We start from the raw sequence: 16,159 nt of genomic DNA, 5'->3' as shown, positions 1-16,159 counted from the left end.
GGCAGATACCTCGGGGGCCATTCACCGCTCGCTACCAAAAGACAATGAAGGCGTAGCGCGGGGTCTTGATGGTATCTGCGTCATCGATGCCGGTGAGTACGGTGTTGGCTGAAACGACAAGCCGCCGGCTTCATCGACGACGCCCCGCAGCTTTGATCGCGTTAAAGTTCTTAGTCGCCGATTGTGATGGCCCTGGTAACACAAAATCTAACTTTCCGATGCAGAGCAGTCAATCAATTCTGGCATCGGCACCAGCGATGAAATCCTGCGAGTGTTTCCCACCTTGATTCTTCAGTGGAACCCTTGCCTTATTCACAGGGACAGCGAGGATGCGAATCCATCATATCCACCTGCGCACCCTTCCCCTCTGACATGTCGCCTCCCCATACGTGCGATAGTAGAAAATACTACATCTCAAACACTAGCTCCCGTGTTTTCGAGGTGGAGGTGCCTCACCTTTATCAGTAGCCGCTGCTTTTCGGAGTCTTCCCAGCTGACCGGGCTGGGGTCAAGGAACAAAACGAGCCACGTCCGGGCAATATACACGGGACGTGCCGCAATCTCGACCTTCGGCCATTCACCGTGCAGAGCGCCATTTTGAGAAGGAAAAACAAACCGGAAACAATTCCTTTAAGCTACAAAGTCAAGTCGGTCAGGCCGTCGGCCCCTATGCGATGCCACCTCGGAATCACAGCAGGTGGAGTTTTGCTAGCGAGGAGAGGAGCCTCGATAGGGCTCCCTGCCGGCCTACTGGGGCCCCGGCCAAACTGCTACACCAAACGTCTCGCCCTCCAGACGAGACGAAGATCAGCATGACTCTTGCGCCTTGGGGCCCAGCCTCAACTTTCCCACCACGAGTCCTCCGCCCCATGGCTCGCAAATTAGATCGCCAGTTGGCCAACGAAAAAACCCCGATTGGATCCCCTTTCACAGCTTCCCTGGGAAGCCCGTGCAATCACGACAGAAATGGAGAGCAAACCGCGGCTAGGTTGCCTGACGCCACACGTCAACGCCAGATGCACCCGCCGATAGGGAGATTGCAGGGCGCGAAACACTATGTTGGCCCACTACGTTCTTGACGTTTCTGGGGAACTCCGAGCCTCACCGTGACGGAACCGCAAGCGACACCACCCAGCCAGGCCCTTGCCGAGAATCAAGATGAATGCAGGGGAGTGCAAGAGGTATTGATCCGGCCGGATGTACTGCACCACTCGCCTGGTTCATACAGCGCGGGCGGGTTTTCCACTTGACCAAGTACTCATTTGAAAGGCATGGCGAATTATGATAAAATTTATATACACCACAAAAAGACATATCGATTACTCGCTATGTCACTTGTGTTTAAGAAAATATTTTTCATTGAATTTACGGCATAATCTAATTTGTTTGCCTTGCCTATAAGCCGAACCCTTAAGATAGTAGTGTATTGTGTCTTAAGATAGATTAGCGGCTTGTTTTGCGGTACATTGTCTGGACCAATATTTGTTGCATCCCACCACCACTTAACGAGCAAGGGGTCTGGTTATCTCGTCCCCCTGACCCGTCTGAGGCACCGGAGGTATAAGTATGTTTGACGCTGCCTGTGCTTCATCTCAAGTTCTCTTGTTGCTCTAGGTTCCTTCGTTTCAGTTTTGAACTTCGCGGTTTTTTTTATTCGTTCACTTCGTCATTCGTTTTTAAAGTCGTTCTTTTTTTTGTATTCGCCCAGGATGAAGCTGCTTGCAGGTCTCGCTTTCGCCTCTCTGGCTGCTGCCGTCCCCGTGTTCCAGCGGCAGCCCTTGTACCAGCGGGCGCCCACCGGATTGGGCGTCGAGCTTCAGATGGAGGGAAACTCCAAGGTCAAGGCCATCATCACCAACAACGGGAAGAACAACCTCAAGGTCCTCAAGTCTGGTACTTTCCTTGATACGTCGGCGGTCGAGAAGGCCCAGGTGTTCTCCGCCACCTCCAACGGTACCGTTCCCGTCCCCTTCGACGGCGTCCGTGTCAACCTGCACATGGCGTCCCTCACCGACGCAGCATTTCAACGCATTCCCTCTGGCCAGTCCATCGAGGTCGAGTTCGATGTTGCCGAGCTTCACGACCTTTCCTCCGGCGGCACGTACGGGATCTTGTCGTCCGGCGCCCTCTCCTTCGCCGAGGAGAACTCGACGACTCTTATTGGCTCCGTTCCTTTCCACTCCAACACAATCGAGACCGTAGTCGATGGCATCCAGGCCTACAAGGTCAAAACCGCCTTTGCCAAGAAGCGAAGCGTGGTGCAGAGCGACTGCACTGGCGACAAATTGACGGCGACATACTCCGCGCTCGGCCGCTGCGCGGGACTTGCCCAGGCGGCTCAGCTGGCTGCCCAGTCTGGCTCGGACGCGAAGATGATTGAGTACTTCAAGTCGGCCTCCGCCGAGACTCGCAGCACCGTCGCGGGTGTCTATTCCCGCATCGCCCAGGAGTGCAGCTCGACCACCGGCGGAAACGCCAAGTTCTACTGCACCGACGTGTACGGTGCTTGCAGCGACGGTGTCTTGGCTTATACGGTTCCCGGCCTCAACTACATGGCGTACTGCGACCTGTTCTTCACCGCGCTTCAGATCGAGACGACGACTTGCCACGGCCAGGAACAGGGCACCACGGTGGTTCACGAGGCTACTCATCTCAGCCAGGTCAAGGGTACCTCGGACTACGGCGGCTACGGCTACGACTTCCTGAAAAGCTTGACCGCTGCGGAGGATCTCAACCACGCCGACACGTACGCATTGTTCGCCAACGCTATCAACCTTGGATGCTAAGAAAGGATCGTCAAACATGTGTATGGCAGGGTACGGGAATAGAATGGGAGGGCATTATTGTAGGCGTTAATCATGAGGGTAACACCATGAGTCCGGTCTTGGTTGCATGAGACCGAGTTCGGCAGCCAATTTATATAAGAAACGAAATAAAAATTATAAGCCTTCCCATTCGCGCGCACACCTATTGCTATTTGCACACAAACGACATATTATTGTAGTAATTGAGTTTGGGAAATAAGCTGTATCAGAGACCAATATTTTATGTTTATTTCTCAGACTATTATTTAATAAGCCCAATTTAACAAGAACGATAAGTTTTAGTCTCTCGATATACCCTATAACTGCACGTATGCCAGGTACCCTAGTACCGCTTGAGCTTTCATAAAGGAGCTGGTATTCGTGTGCGAATGCAATCCTCAAAGTCTTAAAGACCTCGGAAGATGCAAGTGCCGCGGTTGTGTGGTCTCTTCGGACTGTGGGGAAGGATATGATTGGGGCCCGATTTTCGCTTTATGTACTCGATTAGAGAAGTAGGGCTTGGCAGAGATCATCGAGGCCATACAGCATATGACACATCAAGGTGAACAGGGTAAGGGGAGGTTCGGTGAACCCCACCACAACAAAGCTAGGTTTCTACCAGGAAGGCTCGTCGAGCGAGATGGAGACAGGTGGTCCGAGATGGACCAAGAGACGTGACAGGAGCCACGACTGGGGTAACGCGAGCGGCTTTTGCCCGTCATCCCTAGCGTCAAAGCGGGAATTGCGGAATGATGTTGCTGAATTGGTCTTGGTTGGGCTCGAGATGACCGAGAGGATGCAGGTTCGTTTCAACCCTCATGGCAACGTGACAGGTCGGGCTGTCATGGATTGATCGGAGAATTGGATCTCGACAATCAGGAACCGCCTCAGGTACGTATCAGGCAAAGTTGCCCAATGCTACCTACTGAACCCAATCGACAGCTTCTCGACGATCATTCCGGGGTTCAAGGGGAAGACTTGAAGCACTCCGTCTGGAGAAGGAGAAGAGACGTACCGAAAGGTATCTCACGAGTGCCATCATTGGGTCGCCGAGTGGGCGGTGGGTGCACATCGGGTGCCAACCAGATGCAGCGCCTGGTTGCACGACGTCATCGCACAGGATGCGGCACTACCGCTGCGGGCAGAGCCTTGGCCAGGCTTCCAGTTGGAGTCTTGGAGAAGGCGACCAGGGATTGCACAAATGCGAGCACGCTCCGTCGCTTGAAGAGGGGCTGTTGCGTGTTCCCCAGAGCGTGTTAGGGCCAGGCGACTGCAGGACAAATGGCGCGGTGCATGTTCCAGATCTGCCGTACGCCAAAACATGTTGGAGCCGCTGTTGTGAAGCATTAAAAGTGCCTGATCGAGCTGCTGTCCACTGATTCCCCTCTTCCCCTTGCATTACCGAGGAGCTACTGGCCGGAACCCGACGACGAGAAGGGGACTGTTGGCCCGCGAACGAGGTTCAGGAACAAAGGAAGCGGGCGATGCCGAGCATGGCGGCCCAAGCTGGGTTGAGGCCAAGGGCTGAAGCTGGAGGCATTGGGGGATCCAGGCGCTAGAGTGACGAGAAGCAGCAAGATTGGATCGGGGATGCAGTAGGATGCGCGCAAGGGGGGTAAAAGGGACAATACAAACGACGAGGATGGTGGGTTGAGGCTCGATGTTGTGTCGATGGTTCCAAGGGATGCCCTGTTGTGTGTTTGCTAAGAGCTTGAAAGTGGAGGGGAGAAGTGTTATTGCGGCAGTGCAGTGTGATAGTGACCGGGCATAGAATTGCAAATAAATGTCTTATTTTGAATGTAGAAGTAAATAAAAACCCAGCCAACCAGCTCACAATATCTTTTTTTAACTCAATAATAATATTATATCATCAACACAGGCCTTTGTTCCAATTAGATCTTATTCCAATCCCATTCGCTCTATCTCATTGTATCAAAACAATAACATCCCGGGTGTGTGCCTCGCTCAGCCCCTGTCCCGGCAAGCCTGCTTCCTCAAGCCCCAACGCCTCATCCAGGCAACTAAAATCCGGCTTATGGTCGCATCCCCCACTTGGCTTTGGTTTAGGCGTCGAGGAGAGCATCGGCAACCTTCGGCGAAGGGAGGGCTCACGCAACGGAACGCAAAGTCTTTTTTCTGTGAAATGTAAATTGTATTTTGGTTCGTTTCGACCCAACAATAACAACAGGATCTCGCGTTGGGCTCTGCAAACAGCGGTTCGTTGTTTCTTGTTGCTGGGGCTCCTGCTCGTCATCGCTGGTTTGATCTCTTCAGTGTGTCTCGCAGCGCCAGAGCCCCTGGAACACCTCCTATCACAGGCGCCCGTCAGCAGACCGCCCCACCGAGGCTACCAAAGGACAGCGGAGTGGGCGTCCTCTGGGCCCCTCTGAGCCCCTCCTTGTACGGCTCTCTCTGCGAAATGGAACCCTTGCGGAGGGTCACACGCTACCAGCGCACTGTCCACTGGAGTGTTGCGCGCTAAATCTGGCATCAGCGGGGCCACCTGCCGGTCAACGTCATCGCCCACTTCCACCCACTTCCACCCACCCTCCATGATCCAACATCCGTCATCTGGGCGCCATTATCAAATTGTCCCATCATCCCTCCTGGTCTCGGTCCTTTTTGATCATATGCCGCCCACCACCCACCTTCTCCTTCTTCTTCTTCCGTCTCGTTTATCTCTCGCACACTCTTCTTCTACCCTTTACTGCATCGCAACTAGCATCCCGGGTACTTACACAATCTACTAATACCCGTCCATCTTCTATACTGACGTACAAGCTGCTTGTACACTCAGTCTCTCTCTGCCGACCTACTTGTTGGAGGCGAATCCCCCGTTTCACATTTCCGACCTGAGTCATCTGGTGCGAACCAGCTTGCACTACCACAACACACATCACACCCCCCCACATTCACCATGGGCGAACGCTGGGATCGTGACCGTTTCCTGTATGAACGGAGTCGTGACCAGAGCCGCGACCAGAGCCGGGCTGAAGATGAACGAACCTATATGCGCGGTGGACGGGGCAGTTTCGATCGTTCGGATGATCGACAAGACCGCCGTGTCAACCGCGGCTTTGACGATGACGACATGGTGCGAGATCGCCGCTACTACCCCGAGGACCGACCTATGCCTCGCCGCGAGGGCCCTGGACCCGAATACCAACGCCGAGGCGTAATGGAGAGGGAGCGAGAGCGGGACTTTCCTCCCCGCGACCCTGCTCCTCGCCGTCCCGGCTTCCTGCGCCGCCAGTCCTCTCTTGACACATTTGATCGTCGCCCATCTCGCATCTTCCACGAGCACGATGAACTGCCCCCGCCAGCCCGCCGCGAGGACGTCCGTCGGGACGACTACCGCGCTCCCGCATACACCCCGATTCCTCTCCCCAAGGCTCGCGGACTGCCCCCGCCTCGCCGCTACCCCGACCAGGGATTCTACGATGACATCAAAGTCGCTGAGCCCGAGTTCTATGGCGATGATGACTTCAGGCCATATCCCGATCGTGTTCGCGAACGAGAGTATTCTAGAACCACCCGGACCCAACGCTCCCACAGCCGGGATTCCTTATCTACCCGAACCAGATCTCATCGAAGCAGCTCGATCTCTTCTTCTACCTCTAGCCACTCCTCTAGCAGCAGCGGAGGTACCACCGTACGGAGCGAGTACCCTAAGAAGGGCAAGACTCGCATCCCCTCCAAACTCGTTTCCAAGCGAGCTCTCATTGATTTGGGATACCCGTTCTTCGAGGAGGTGAGTAATATCCTTGGACCTGTTCTCATGAGAAATAATCTAACCAGACCCAGGGCAACACAATCATTGTGCAGAAGGCTCTCGGACAGGACAACATTGATGAGCTACTCAAGGTTAGCGAAGATTACAAGAAGGGTAAGTCAACCAACGTCCCACAGTGTAGAAACACAAAATTAACGCATCACGCCTATAGTTGAACTGGATATCCTTGCCGCTCGAAACCCTCCAGCCCCAGTTGCTGCGCTTCCTCCTCCTCCTCCCCCTTCCAAAGCACCGGCACCGCCCCCTCCACCGCCCGTCTTCGAAACCCCAGCTCCTCCGCTCGACCCTAGGCCAGCTCCTCCTCCCGAGCCTAGGAAAGAGAAGGCTTTTCCGCCGCCGCCACCAGTGGTGGTGGCGGTGCCACCTCCAGCCCCCCCACCCCCAGTCATCATTGATGCTGGACCACCAGTAGAGCTTGTCGAGGAGACATTCATTCGTGACGAATCTCCCAGTCGATCTAGCAGCACTTCAAGCTGGGACACGCATCGCCATCGTCACAGAAGTCGCCGCCGCCGCAAGTCTGTGGGACCCTTGGCGATCTATGAACGATCCCGTTCTCGTTCTCGCAGCGGCCATGAGCTCCGCGCCGAGATTCGCGCCCTGGAGCGTGAACTTGCACATCGCCCCAAAGGCTCTTCCAATCGCGAACTGGTGCGAGCTGAGCGACTTCCTGATGGACAAGTCGTGATCTATGAGGAGAAGTTGGAGAAGGTGGTCGAGCACCACAAGCCACCGCGGCTTGAGAAGGACAAGAAAGGTAGGATGTCCATCAGCGTGCCGAAAAACCGATAAAGGTGCGCCTTTTTCACCGGTTCGAGCTTTGAGGAGCAGCGGGCTGACCTGGATTATGCAGGACCTCCTCCCTCACTCGTACGAGCTATGCTCAAAACCTTGACCTGAATGGGCACCACGACGCAAATGCAGAAAAGGAGGTTGGATGAAGAGATATGACTGGGGAGCGGCTTGAAATTGAATCTTTTCCTTCTCTTTTAATGAGGCAGAGGTTGTACCAGCCGGAACAGTGAGCTGCGGTACACGCTACCAAGGACCAACGGGATCTACGAACGAATAAAGAGCTCATGAATGGGCGCATATACGAATCGAATGTACAATGATGGAAATGATATAGACGTGTACTGTGATTTTGGGATCATGACTCAGTGGCACGGCGGATTCACGGGTTGGCTTTGTTCTGGTCTGGATTTGGGCGCAGGTATTGGCGGAAACGGCGACATCAGTAACGACGATATGACAATTTTCTTTCAAGATTAAAGACACTTATTTTCACAAGCACATGTTTGAGCCACTCGTGAAGATTCGTTTATTTTAGATTGGCCAGAGCATACACTGCGGCTTCTCGTAATGGCTGCACCAAAGATCTGGCAGCGGGTGCGGTGACTAGAGGATCATGATCAAATCACGAGGCGGCCTTCTGCGCCACAACTTTGGACTGTGCTGACAGGGAGTATATAGACTTCTGGACCGTGACACCCGTATCAGAATCGTAATTGCAAACGGGATCGCTATGTATCTCGGCGGCTCTGCCTGAGACAGGCGTTTGCCCTTTGCCGTCAAAGGTCACCTGGTGCTGCAGGTCTTAGAATGGGCTGATGCATTGCGATTTGAGGGTTGCGAGGGACGGAATGTGTGAGATGGAGGTGTGGTGGGGATTTGGGTCATGTGCAACTCGGTGTTTGTCTACTGATACCTCCACACATGAAGTGAGACGTCGATATGATGGAAAGTCGGCCCAGATAGATATTTTCAACTCGGCAGGATTTGAAGCACTCTCAGCACATTGGGGCATGATAGAAAGAGATGGATTCAGAAACGATGTTGGGTGTATTCGCTAAAACCTCTTCTCCTTATGACTGCAACTAACAGACCCGGGTATCGTGTGCTGGTACCATGAACATAGAACCTTTCCCCCCTAAATCTTTCCTCTTGAAAATTCTCCTAGGAAATATCACGGTCTCGTATTTCTGACATCAAAAGTGACATCCCAAATCCCTTTACTGAACCTTCTTTCCCTCGGCAAGTTGTCGTCCCTGGACTGTGAACCGGACGTATGCAAACGCGGCCAAGGCGCCGATTGAGATGAGCACGATGTTCCCTAAGTAGCGAAAAATTAGCATCATCAATCAACCCAGCTGTGGTCCAACAATATTGTGGCAGGGGAAAAAGAGGTGCGAGAAAACATACCAGCAACAAACTTGCCCACGCCACCAGCGACATCGACCATCCCTGAAACGATGTTGCCCAAGAGAGTGAAGAGTCCAGCGAAGAAGTTCAGGACGGCCGAGACAGTAGAACTGACTACGGTGTAGGCGGTTGACAAGATCGAGGCAAGGAGCTCGTAGATGGACTTGATAAAGTCGGAAATCGCGGTGGTGATGGCCATGATGGGCGAAATTTAATGATGGATGTGTATTGGACGCTGTGGATTTTGCTTTGTAGGTTGGCAATGTGTTTGACGAGATTGAGAGGTACCCAAGGGCTTTTATGAAGAGCACGCGGAGCCAAGTCCTAGACCTTTTGGCTTAGAGTCGTGACGTCGTCATGCTCATTGTCGTGGTGTCAATGGGGAGCCCATGTGACGTCACTAAGATACCCGCCACGGGAGCCACGCGACAGCCCTTTGGGGTGGCTATTGACGTTATAGGAAAGAATGGCGTGCGAGAACGAATCAAAAGACGGCGATGAGCGATAAGTGAGTGGTGTCATTTAAAAGGACGGCCCTAGGTGTGAGTTTGCGGGCGGCTTGGAGTAACGGCTGCTGGAGGGGCTGAGATGCGATGACGCCTTTGAGGACTGGTGCCGTTCAACACAATTTTGCCACACCAACACCAAATGTTTTACAGTCCAAAAGGATCAAAGATGTGGATTTAAACGATGGTATTATGGCTCAAGGACCTTGAGTTCTTAAAGAAATAGGCACTGGTTCACTCCTATCTGTGGACTGCTCAAATATTGTAGTCGAAATATGCATAATGCTGACTGCCACAACGAAATGTGGTCTAGGATGCCGTCAAGAACACGCATGTTTAATGCTTTTTGCACATCCCATCACTGTCTGGCACTCAGTATGAATACTTTAGATCTTGTGTCTCGAAATCGGGGCTCTTGTGGCTGGAGACCGTTATTCCATGGGCCACTGAACATGAACCACTCGAGTGTCGCTCTGCTTGCGTCGCCACGATTGGATAATCTGGCCCTCCACATCAAAACGTCCTTGGATCCAAGGCGCCCCTCTGTGCTCACGCCCAAATCACTGCCTTGGCCTTTATCTAATACCATTCAAGGCCCAGTAGAGTGGCCAATGGATGCGCGGTCCAACTCTGAAGTACAAATGGGTCGCAAATCCCTTTTGGATCGAGCATTGTGTTCCTCATGTCTCACTTCCCCTGTGGACGTGGGCATCGGCGAGACCCCAGGACGCGGACGTGGAGGCTTTTTGAGTGAATTCCGGCCACGAGATTAGGAGGCGAGGGAGGAGTCAACCTCCCCTTCGGATGTGGAGTAGACTACAAGATGAAATCAATGCAGAAAATATAGCAAGAGAAGCAGTTTAATACATCTATAATAATAGGCAAGGGCTTTTAAACTTCTAGTGTGCGGGTGAGAAAGGTAACAGGGAGGACTAAAAGATCCAACAACCCGCCCAAAGGGTGATGAAGGCTGCGGTGGCGGTGCGTCTTCAATAGCTGGGCCCCAAAGTTGCATGGCGAGACGAAACCGACCGAGCCACCCAAAAATTTTAAGTGGGATGCCCGATTCGCGTCCCGCCGCCCTGGAGCCATCGAGCTTCACTGACCCCAGAACGCCTGAACGGCAAGATCTGGAATCGGGAGTCATGCCATACTGCGAGAAAAGATGAGGCTGTAGGGCGACAACTACAATAAAGAAAGTTGGTTGTGGCGCAGCTGCAGCTGCAGCCTGCGAGAAGGGATACCTCACTGATATTCGGCCGGCTTCCCCCGCTTTCCTCCGTCGCAACTTTATATCTTCTCAAAGCTGCTATATTTCTTTGGAGAATGTGTCGCGTACAATTGTGATGATCTCCGCCGATCCTAACTCCTCTTCCTCTGGGTTCCACAACGCATCGCTAAAATGAGGATTTTGCGAACGAAATTTACGCTGCGGAAGCAGCACCGGACTGGTGACAATTCGCCGGAAATTCATCAACAACAAGAGACAACCCGCGGCGACGGCCTACCTGATCATCCATGGCCTCACGAGACAGACCTCGAGACACCTCTTCAGAGCATTCTAGTTCCCGCCTTCCCGGATGGAGTTGAAGTTCTGCACGACTGCCCCGACGCTACAATTGACATCTGCTTTGTCCACGGTCTGAGTGGCAACCGGGTCGGCACATGGACCGCCAAAGGGCAGTCCAAACCCTGGCCCGAGACACTCTTGCCACTCAAGCTCAGCAGGGCTCGCATACTCACGTACGGCTACGATGCGTATATCGTACGGAAACCGGTCGCATCGACAAAGGGGCTGATCGATCACGCCACGAACCTCTTGAATGATCTGACGACGGAAAGAGCTCGTTCTAATGCGTCCTCTCGACCGTTAGTCTTCATCGCCCACAGCTTGGGCGGCCTCGTTTGCAAGGAAGCCATTCTTCTCTCCCGAAACAACCCCGAACCGCATCTCCGGGGTATATTCGACTGCACCAAGGGTATCATATTCCTAGGTACACCTCACAGGGGATCTTGGATGGCCGACTGGGCTAGGATACCAGCTTCGGCCCTTGGGATTGTCAAGTCCATCAACAAGTCGTTATTGAAGATCTTAGAGACAGACGACAAGTACCTCCAGTCCGTTCAAGATCGGTTCTGGTCTATGGTGCGGGAACAGCAGCAGGCCGGCCGGGATCTCGAGGTTACGTGCTTCTTTGAGGAACTGCCCTTGTCTGGGGTTGGAAAAGTCGTCTCCAAAGACTCGGCTACCCTTGAAAGTTACAACGCGATCAGCATCCACGCTAACCATAGGAATATGGTTAAGTTTAGCTCGGTCGATGACAATGGATTCAAAAGGCTGCTTGGCGAGCTGATTAGATGGGAATCACAAATCAGAAACTCAGCTATCAGCCAACCTACACGATCTATAGAAGAAGCACAGATAAAAAAGCCAGCCAATTGGTACTTTAACAACTTTGGCTCTGGTGACCAAATCAATGCTCCCGGCGTCACCGTGAACATGAGCACAGGCGATGGTAATCACTTCCCTGGAGCTACTTTCTACGGCCCGGTGCACTTTTGAGGGGTACGGAAGCGGCGTTCTCGAGAGCAGGTCGTCTGAAGATATATGGGCAGAGGTCGATCGAGGAGGCTGCGAATCTAATCCTAGTTTTTTTATTTTATTTTTATTTTAGTTTACCTAAAATTATAACAAACTAAAGCCTTACAATAAATACAAACATTTAGTGATACACCTAACACCTAATCTTAGGTATATTATATTGCCTTATGGTAGTAGTCCTTCTTAGCTCGGATTGTTGTCAAAATGCACTGGACCAAAGAAACTAGCTCCAGGGAAGTGCTTACCCTCGCCTGTGCTCTTGTTCACGGTGCCGCCGGGAGCGTTGAGTTGGTCGCCAGAGCCAAAGTGCGTAAAAGAGCCGCCCAACTTCTCATTCGGCACGGACGGCTCCATCTTTGATAGCTTGTCGATGGCACTGCGTAACCCGTTGACTTGGTCTTCCATTTCTGCTCCGATCGCACAGTCCTCGACCAAGGTACATACATAATTCATCATCCCAATCATCAAGACCTCTGTCGTTCTTCCCTTGCCCTCTTGTATCACGGCCTCTTTGTAACCCTCGAACCTCGAATTCTCCGGTGCTTGGGCGACGGCGTTGAGTATAGTCTTGGACAGCTTTGCGTTGGTGTTGCACGCCTTCAGTGAGTCCAGGGCGTTTTGGGGATATTCGGCTGCGTTGCGTCCGCCCAGTTGAGTCTTGGCAGTTTGGAGAGCCTGCCAGACGAGGAGCAGCCCTCGACCCGCCTCATGGAAAGCCTCCCGGAGACCCTTGTCATCTTTGACAACATTGTAGTGATCTGTGGCGGCCTCGAGGGTGGTGAGCGTGGTCGAGATCAAGTCTGTCATGGTAGCTGCCACCTTTGGGAAGACTGAATCCGGGCAATCTAGATTCTCATTTGCGAGGTGTGTCACGTCTCAAATCTTTGTCTGATCAGCCCTCTGAGCCCGCATCGCTACGTGTGATGTGGCTGCAGGTTAGCAGCCTGGATTGGTTCAGGACATGCCGATGCTCGACGACAATGGTAACTGATTGGCTCACCGTGCCGACCCTATGCATGTGCGCGAAGACGGTGAAGCTGACAATGAAGCCAATGTGCGAAAATTTTCAGATTGGCAGCCTGATCCATTCTGCACATCTGCCTCTATCGGACTGAACGGACCCCGCCCATCCCCCGGATCAACTGGTGCGTTGCTTGTTGGGGAGGAGCGTGCGGCTCTCGAGCGACTCGTCTTTGGCTGACCTTGTCGTCCTCGCTATTTCTAGTTGACTTCGCGTCTGCTCACACATCTTTCCGTCGTTCTCAGCCTTCTTCAACTCGTCTATCGTGCCTTGGATAATGGATAGAGCCACAGACGACATATTTCCGCCACAGAAGCGGCCTCGGACTGGTGGGTTACAAGGGGACGCGACACGCACTGGGCCCTTTCCCCAGAGCTCCTCATTCTACAGCGGCACCGGGGACCAATTCAACACTCCTGACGGCACACAGAATATCAGTAAAGGCAACGGCCCCCAATTCCCCGGTGCCAAATTCGTAGGGCCTGTGTATTTTGGTAAGAGCGGGTTTTCCTCTATAGGCACTAAACTCTTTGCTCACTATCGTCCAGGCACACGAGATCCCGTGCATCCGTTACAAGATTGTTTAAAATCGCTGGCTTTCCTAGAAATGGACAGTCGGTTCCACGATATCGATACCGCCGCTCAGGGAACATGCCAGTGGCTACTTCAACATAAAATGTACACAAGCTGGGCTTCTTGCGATCGAGGTCTGCTCTGGATCAAGGGGAAACCCGGCTCTGGGAAGTCGACGTTGCTAGGTCACGTTCTGCGCAATCTCGTAGCAGCGGAGGGTGACTTGATCCTTTCGTTTTTCTTCCACGGCCGCGGTGCTGGCCTCCAAAGGACGTCGTTGGGCCTCTTCCAGTCGCTCCTCCACCAGCTCCTCTGCCAGGTCCCCGACACACTGCAAGACCTCGTGGCCACTTTCCAACAACGGTGCGAAACTGTTGGCAAGCCGGGTGCTCAGTGGCAGTGGCATCCGCACGAGCTGCAGCGCTTCTTCGAGTCATCGATTCCGAAGGTCTTGAAGACTCGTACAGTCTGGTTATTCCTCGATGCATTGGACGAATCTGGCGAGGAAAGTGCGGTCAAGTTAGTCGACGGGTTCCAGTCCTTGATACAGACGCTCCCGACCATCGGCTTGAAACATTTCCACGTCTGCTTCACGTGTCGTCACTACCCGATTCTGGAAGTGGATTGTGCGTTCGAAATATGCGCAGAGAACGAAAACAGGAAAGATATATCGACGTTCGTTCACTACAAGCTCTCTTCGTTCTCGTCGACAATTCCGGACTTGATAACATCACGCGCTCAGGGTATTTTCCTGTGGGCTTGGCTTGTAGTGAAGCAAGTACTGAACCTTAACCGAAGGGGTATCAAGTTGGACAGAATAGAGGCTGAAGTCCATTTGGTCCCTCAAGAGCTCGGCGACTTATTCTGCGAACTCATCCGAAACATGGGCCCGGACTCTCTGAAACTCATCGAATGGATCTTGTTTGCCATGAAGCCCCTGTCACTAGATGAATTGCTATGGGCTATGATCGTCGAGACCGATTGCCAACACAAGTCATTGCACCAATGCCTGAGCGCAATGGATTACTCATCCAACAAGGCCGGGATGAAGAGGCGACTTCAGACGCTGAGCTGCGGCCTTGCGGAAGTCGATTCGGATGGGGAGATTGTCCAGTTCATCCACCAGTCCGTCAAGGACTTTTTCATCAAGAAGGGCCTATCAGCTCTGAACGGGAGCCTGAGCACCGCCAAACCCGACTTTGTTGTTGGAATGGCACACTATCGGCTTTCTAGGATCTGCATACGCTACTTGGCGATGGAGGAGATCGGTCTGTTAGCAAGTCGCGACTCTTCCCGGTGGAGTTCCAGGTTTCCTTTCCTGCAATATGCCATGACCTCGTGGGTGGCGCACACGAAGCAGAGTGATGCTAGAAGTGTCCCCCAAGACGATCTTCTGGAATATTTCACCTGGCCATCAAACATTTTTGTGGAGCGATGGGTGCGTATTTATGGGATGCTAGAGAAATATTCAAAGGACTGTCCGCTAGAAGGGACTAGTCTGGTACATATTATGTCGAGGTATGGAGTGGTAGGGGCGTTGGGGACCATTTTAGAAAGGGCGGACCAAATTGGCACGAGTATCGACAGCAAAGATTCATCTGGCCGGACGCCGCTGTTATGGGCCGCCGCGGAGGGACATGAGGCCGTTATGCGGCTGCTTCTTGACCGGGGCGCCGATATTAAGGCTGCGGATTCATATAGCTGGACGCCGCTGTTATGGGCTGCTGCGGAGGGGCATGAGGCCGTTATACGGCTGCTTCTTAACCGGGGCGCCGATATTAAGGCTGCGGATTTATCTGGCCGGACGCCGCTGGTATGGGCCGCCGCGAACGGGCATGAGGCTGTTGTGCGGCTGCTTCTTAACCGGGGCGCCGATATTGAGGCTGCGGATTCAGAAGGCTGGATGCCGCTGTTGTGGGCCGCTGCAGAGGGGCATGAGGCCGTTGTGCGGCTGCTTCTTGACCGGGGCGCCGATATTGAGGCTGCGGATTCAGATAGCTGGACGCCGCTGTCAAGGGCTGCTGCAAACGGGCGTAAGGCCGTTGTGCGGCTGCTTCTTGACCGGGGCGCCGATATTGAGGCTGCGGATTCAGATAGCTGGACGCCGCTGTTAAGGGCTGCTGCGAATGGGCGTGAGGCCGTTGTGCGGCTGCTTCTTGACCGGGGCGCCGATATTGAGGCTGTAGATCAAGATGGCTGGACGCCGCTGTTATGGGCTGCCATAAAGGGATATGAGGCTGTTATGCAGCTGCTTCTTGACCGGGGCGCCGACATTGAGGCTGCGGATGAAAGGGGCTGGACGCCGCTGTCAAGGGCTGCCTTGGGGGGGGATGACGCTATCATGCGGCTACTGGAATCCAATGGTGCCCAGCCTTTGTCGACTGCTTCTACGCAACCATGGCGACCTGACGGAGAAGCCAATTAAGTAGAGCGCTGCGTAACAGAATTAAATGAATTACATCTAAGCCTCAGGCCAAGAGCTGCGTGGATGTGTTACTCGCCTCGTGAGCCAGCTCTGGCGAAGCTCACCAGCAAATTCGCCCTGAATCCTTCCCCCGCTTACTACCTTCGGGCTTTTTTATACCTAATGATTCAGGAAATCTAAGCCCTAAGTATGAGTTAACTTGTAGCTTAGCTTTAGTCTATAAAAATAGGGTC

At 53.2% G+C, this 16,159-nt stretch overlaps 8 protein-coding genes across 8 annotated transcripts; 6 read left to right on the top strand and 2 right to left on the bottom strand.

The window, feature by feature from the left end:
- Nucleotides 1-1,568: 1,568 nt before the first annotated feature.
- On the top strand, nucleotides 1,569-2,953 carry BGZ61DRAFT_446930 (Deuterolysin metalloprotease family-domain-containing protein). The gene has a single exon (XM_046245263.1). The coding sequence runs from the start codon at nucleotides 1,710-1,712 to the stop codon at nucleotides 2,784-2,786; it is 1,077 nt and encodes a 358-aa protein (XP_046107772.1). The 5' UTR covers nucleotides 1,569-1,709; the 3' UTR covers nucleotides 2,787-2,953.
- A 2,424-nt stretch (nucleotides 2,954-5,377) lies between these two features.
- Nucleotides 5,378-7,889, top strand: BGZ61DRAFT_586259 (uncharacterized protein). The gene is made up of 4 exons (XM_046256435.1): nucleotides 5,378-6,555; nucleotides 6,609-6,690; nucleotides 6,749-7,354; nucleotides 7,451-7,889. Exons 1-4 carry the CDS (start codon nucleotides 5,722-5,724, stop codon nucleotides 7,495-7,497), a joined length of 1,569 nt encoding a protein of 522 aa, XP_046107771.1. The 5' UTR covers nucleotides 5,378-5,721; the 3' UTR covers nucleotides 7,498-7,889.
- Nucleotides 7,890-8,609: 720 nt separating this feature from the next.
- On the bottom strand, nucleotides 8,610-8,998 carry BGZ61DRAFT_529888 (uncharacterized protein; the record flags this gene model as incomplete). The annotated part of the gene is made up of 2 exons (XM_046253475.1): nucleotides 8,610-8,710; nucleotides 8,800-8,998. 2 exons carry the CDS (start codon nucleotides 8,996-8,998, stop codon nucleotides 8,610-8,612), a joined length of 300 nt encoding a protein of 99 aa, XP_046107770.1.
- Nucleotides 8,999-9,480: 482 nt separating this feature from the next.
- BGZ61DRAFT_446922 (uncharacterized protein) lies at nucleotides 9,481-10,227 on the top strand. The gene has a single exon (XM_046245262.1). The coding sequence runs from the start codon at nucleotides 9,581-9,583 to the stop codon at nucleotides 10,076-10,078; it is 498 nt and encodes a 165-aa protein (XP_046107769.1). The 5' UTR covers nucleotides 9,481-9,580; the 3' UTR covers nucleotides 10,079-10,227.
- Nucleotides 10,228-10,230: 3 nt separating this feature from the next.
- Nucleotides 10,231-12,044, top strand: BGZ61DRAFT_446921 (Alpha/Beta hydrolase protein). Its single transcript, XM_046245261.1, has one exon. It carries the CDS (start codon nucleotides 10,708-10,710, stop codon nucleotides 11,866-11,868), a length of 1,161 nt encoding a protein of 386 aa, XP_046107768.1. The 5' UTR covers nucleotides 10,231-10,707; the 3' UTR covers nucleotides 11,869-12,044.
- A 13-nt stretch (nucleotides 12,045-12,057) lies between these two features.
- Nucleotides 12,058-12,798, bottom strand: BGZ61DRAFT_446919 (uncharacterized protein). The gene has a single exon (XM_046245260.1). It carries the CDS (start codon nucleotides 12,712-12,714, stop codon nucleotides 12,091-12,093), a length of 624 nt encoding a protein of 207 aa, XP_046107767.1. The 5' UTR covers nucleotides 12,715-12,798; the 3' UTR covers nucleotides 12,058-12,090.
- Nucleotides 12,799-13,205: 407 nt separating this feature from the next.
- On the top strand, nucleotides 13,206-15,260 carry BGZ61DRAFT_345615 (uncharacterized protein; the record flags this gene model as incomplete). The annotated part of the gene is made up of 2 exons (XM_046239805.1): nucleotides 13,206-13,422; nucleotides 13,477-15,260. Coding segments are annotated over 2 exons (2,001 nt in total), but the record flags the coding sequence as incomplete, so codon positions are not given.
- BGZ61DRAFT_314469 (ankyrin repeat-containing domain protein) lies at nucleotides 15,258-15,608 on the top strand (the record flags this gene model as incomplete). Its single annotated transcript, XM_046238855.1, has 1 exon — nucleotides 15,258-15,608. A coding segment is annotated over one exon (351 nt), but the record flags the coding sequence as incomplete, so codon positions are not given.
- Nucleotides 15,609-16,159: the final 551 nt, after the last annotated feature.

Source organism: Ilyonectria robusta, assembly GCF_021365365.1.
Source record: "Ilyonectria robusta strain PMI_751 chromosome Unknown BGZ61scaffold_5, whole genome shotgun sequence".
Lineage (NCBI taxonomy): Eukaryota > Fungi > Ascomycota > Sordariomycetes > Hypocreales > Nectriaceae > Ilyonectria > Ilyonectria robusta.
This window is presented reverse-complemented; position numbering and strand designations above follow the sequence as displayed.

What these genes read in the sequence shown, in the direction of transcription:
- BGZ61DRAFT_446921 (XM_046245261.1), top strand. Translation starts at nt 10,708, where the DNA reads ATGAGGATTTTGCGAACGAAATTTACGCTGCGGAAGCAGCACCGGACT.
- BGZ61DRAFT_446930 (XM_046245263.1), top strand. Translation starts at nt 1,710, where the DNA reads ATGAAGCTGCTTGCAGGTCTCGCTTTCGCCTCTCTGGCTGCTGCCGTC.
- BGZ61DRAFT_446919 (XM_046245260.1), bottom strand. Translation starts at nt 12,714, where the DNA reads ATGACAGACTTGATCTCGACCACGCTCACCACCCTCGAGGCCGCCACA.
- BGZ61DRAFT_586259 (XM_046256435.1), top strand. Translation starts at nt 5,722, where the DNA reads ATGGGCGAACGCTGGGATCGTGACCGTTTCCTGTATGAACGGAGTCGT. An exon ending in GATACCCGTTCTTCGAGGAG is followed by an intron (nt 6,556 to 6,608) that starts GTGAGTAATATC and finishes AACCAGACCCAG; the next exon opens with GGCAACACAATCATTGTGCA. An exon ending in GCTTGAGAAGGACAAGAAAG is followed by an intron (nt 7,355 to 7,450) that starts GTAGGATGTCCA and finishes TGGATTATGCAG; the next exon opens with GACCTCCTCCCTCACTCGTA.
- BGZ61DRAFT_446922 (XM_046245262.1), top strand. Translation starts at nt 9,581, where the DNA reads ATGCATAATGCTGACTGCCACAACGAAATGTGGTCTAGGATGCCGTCA.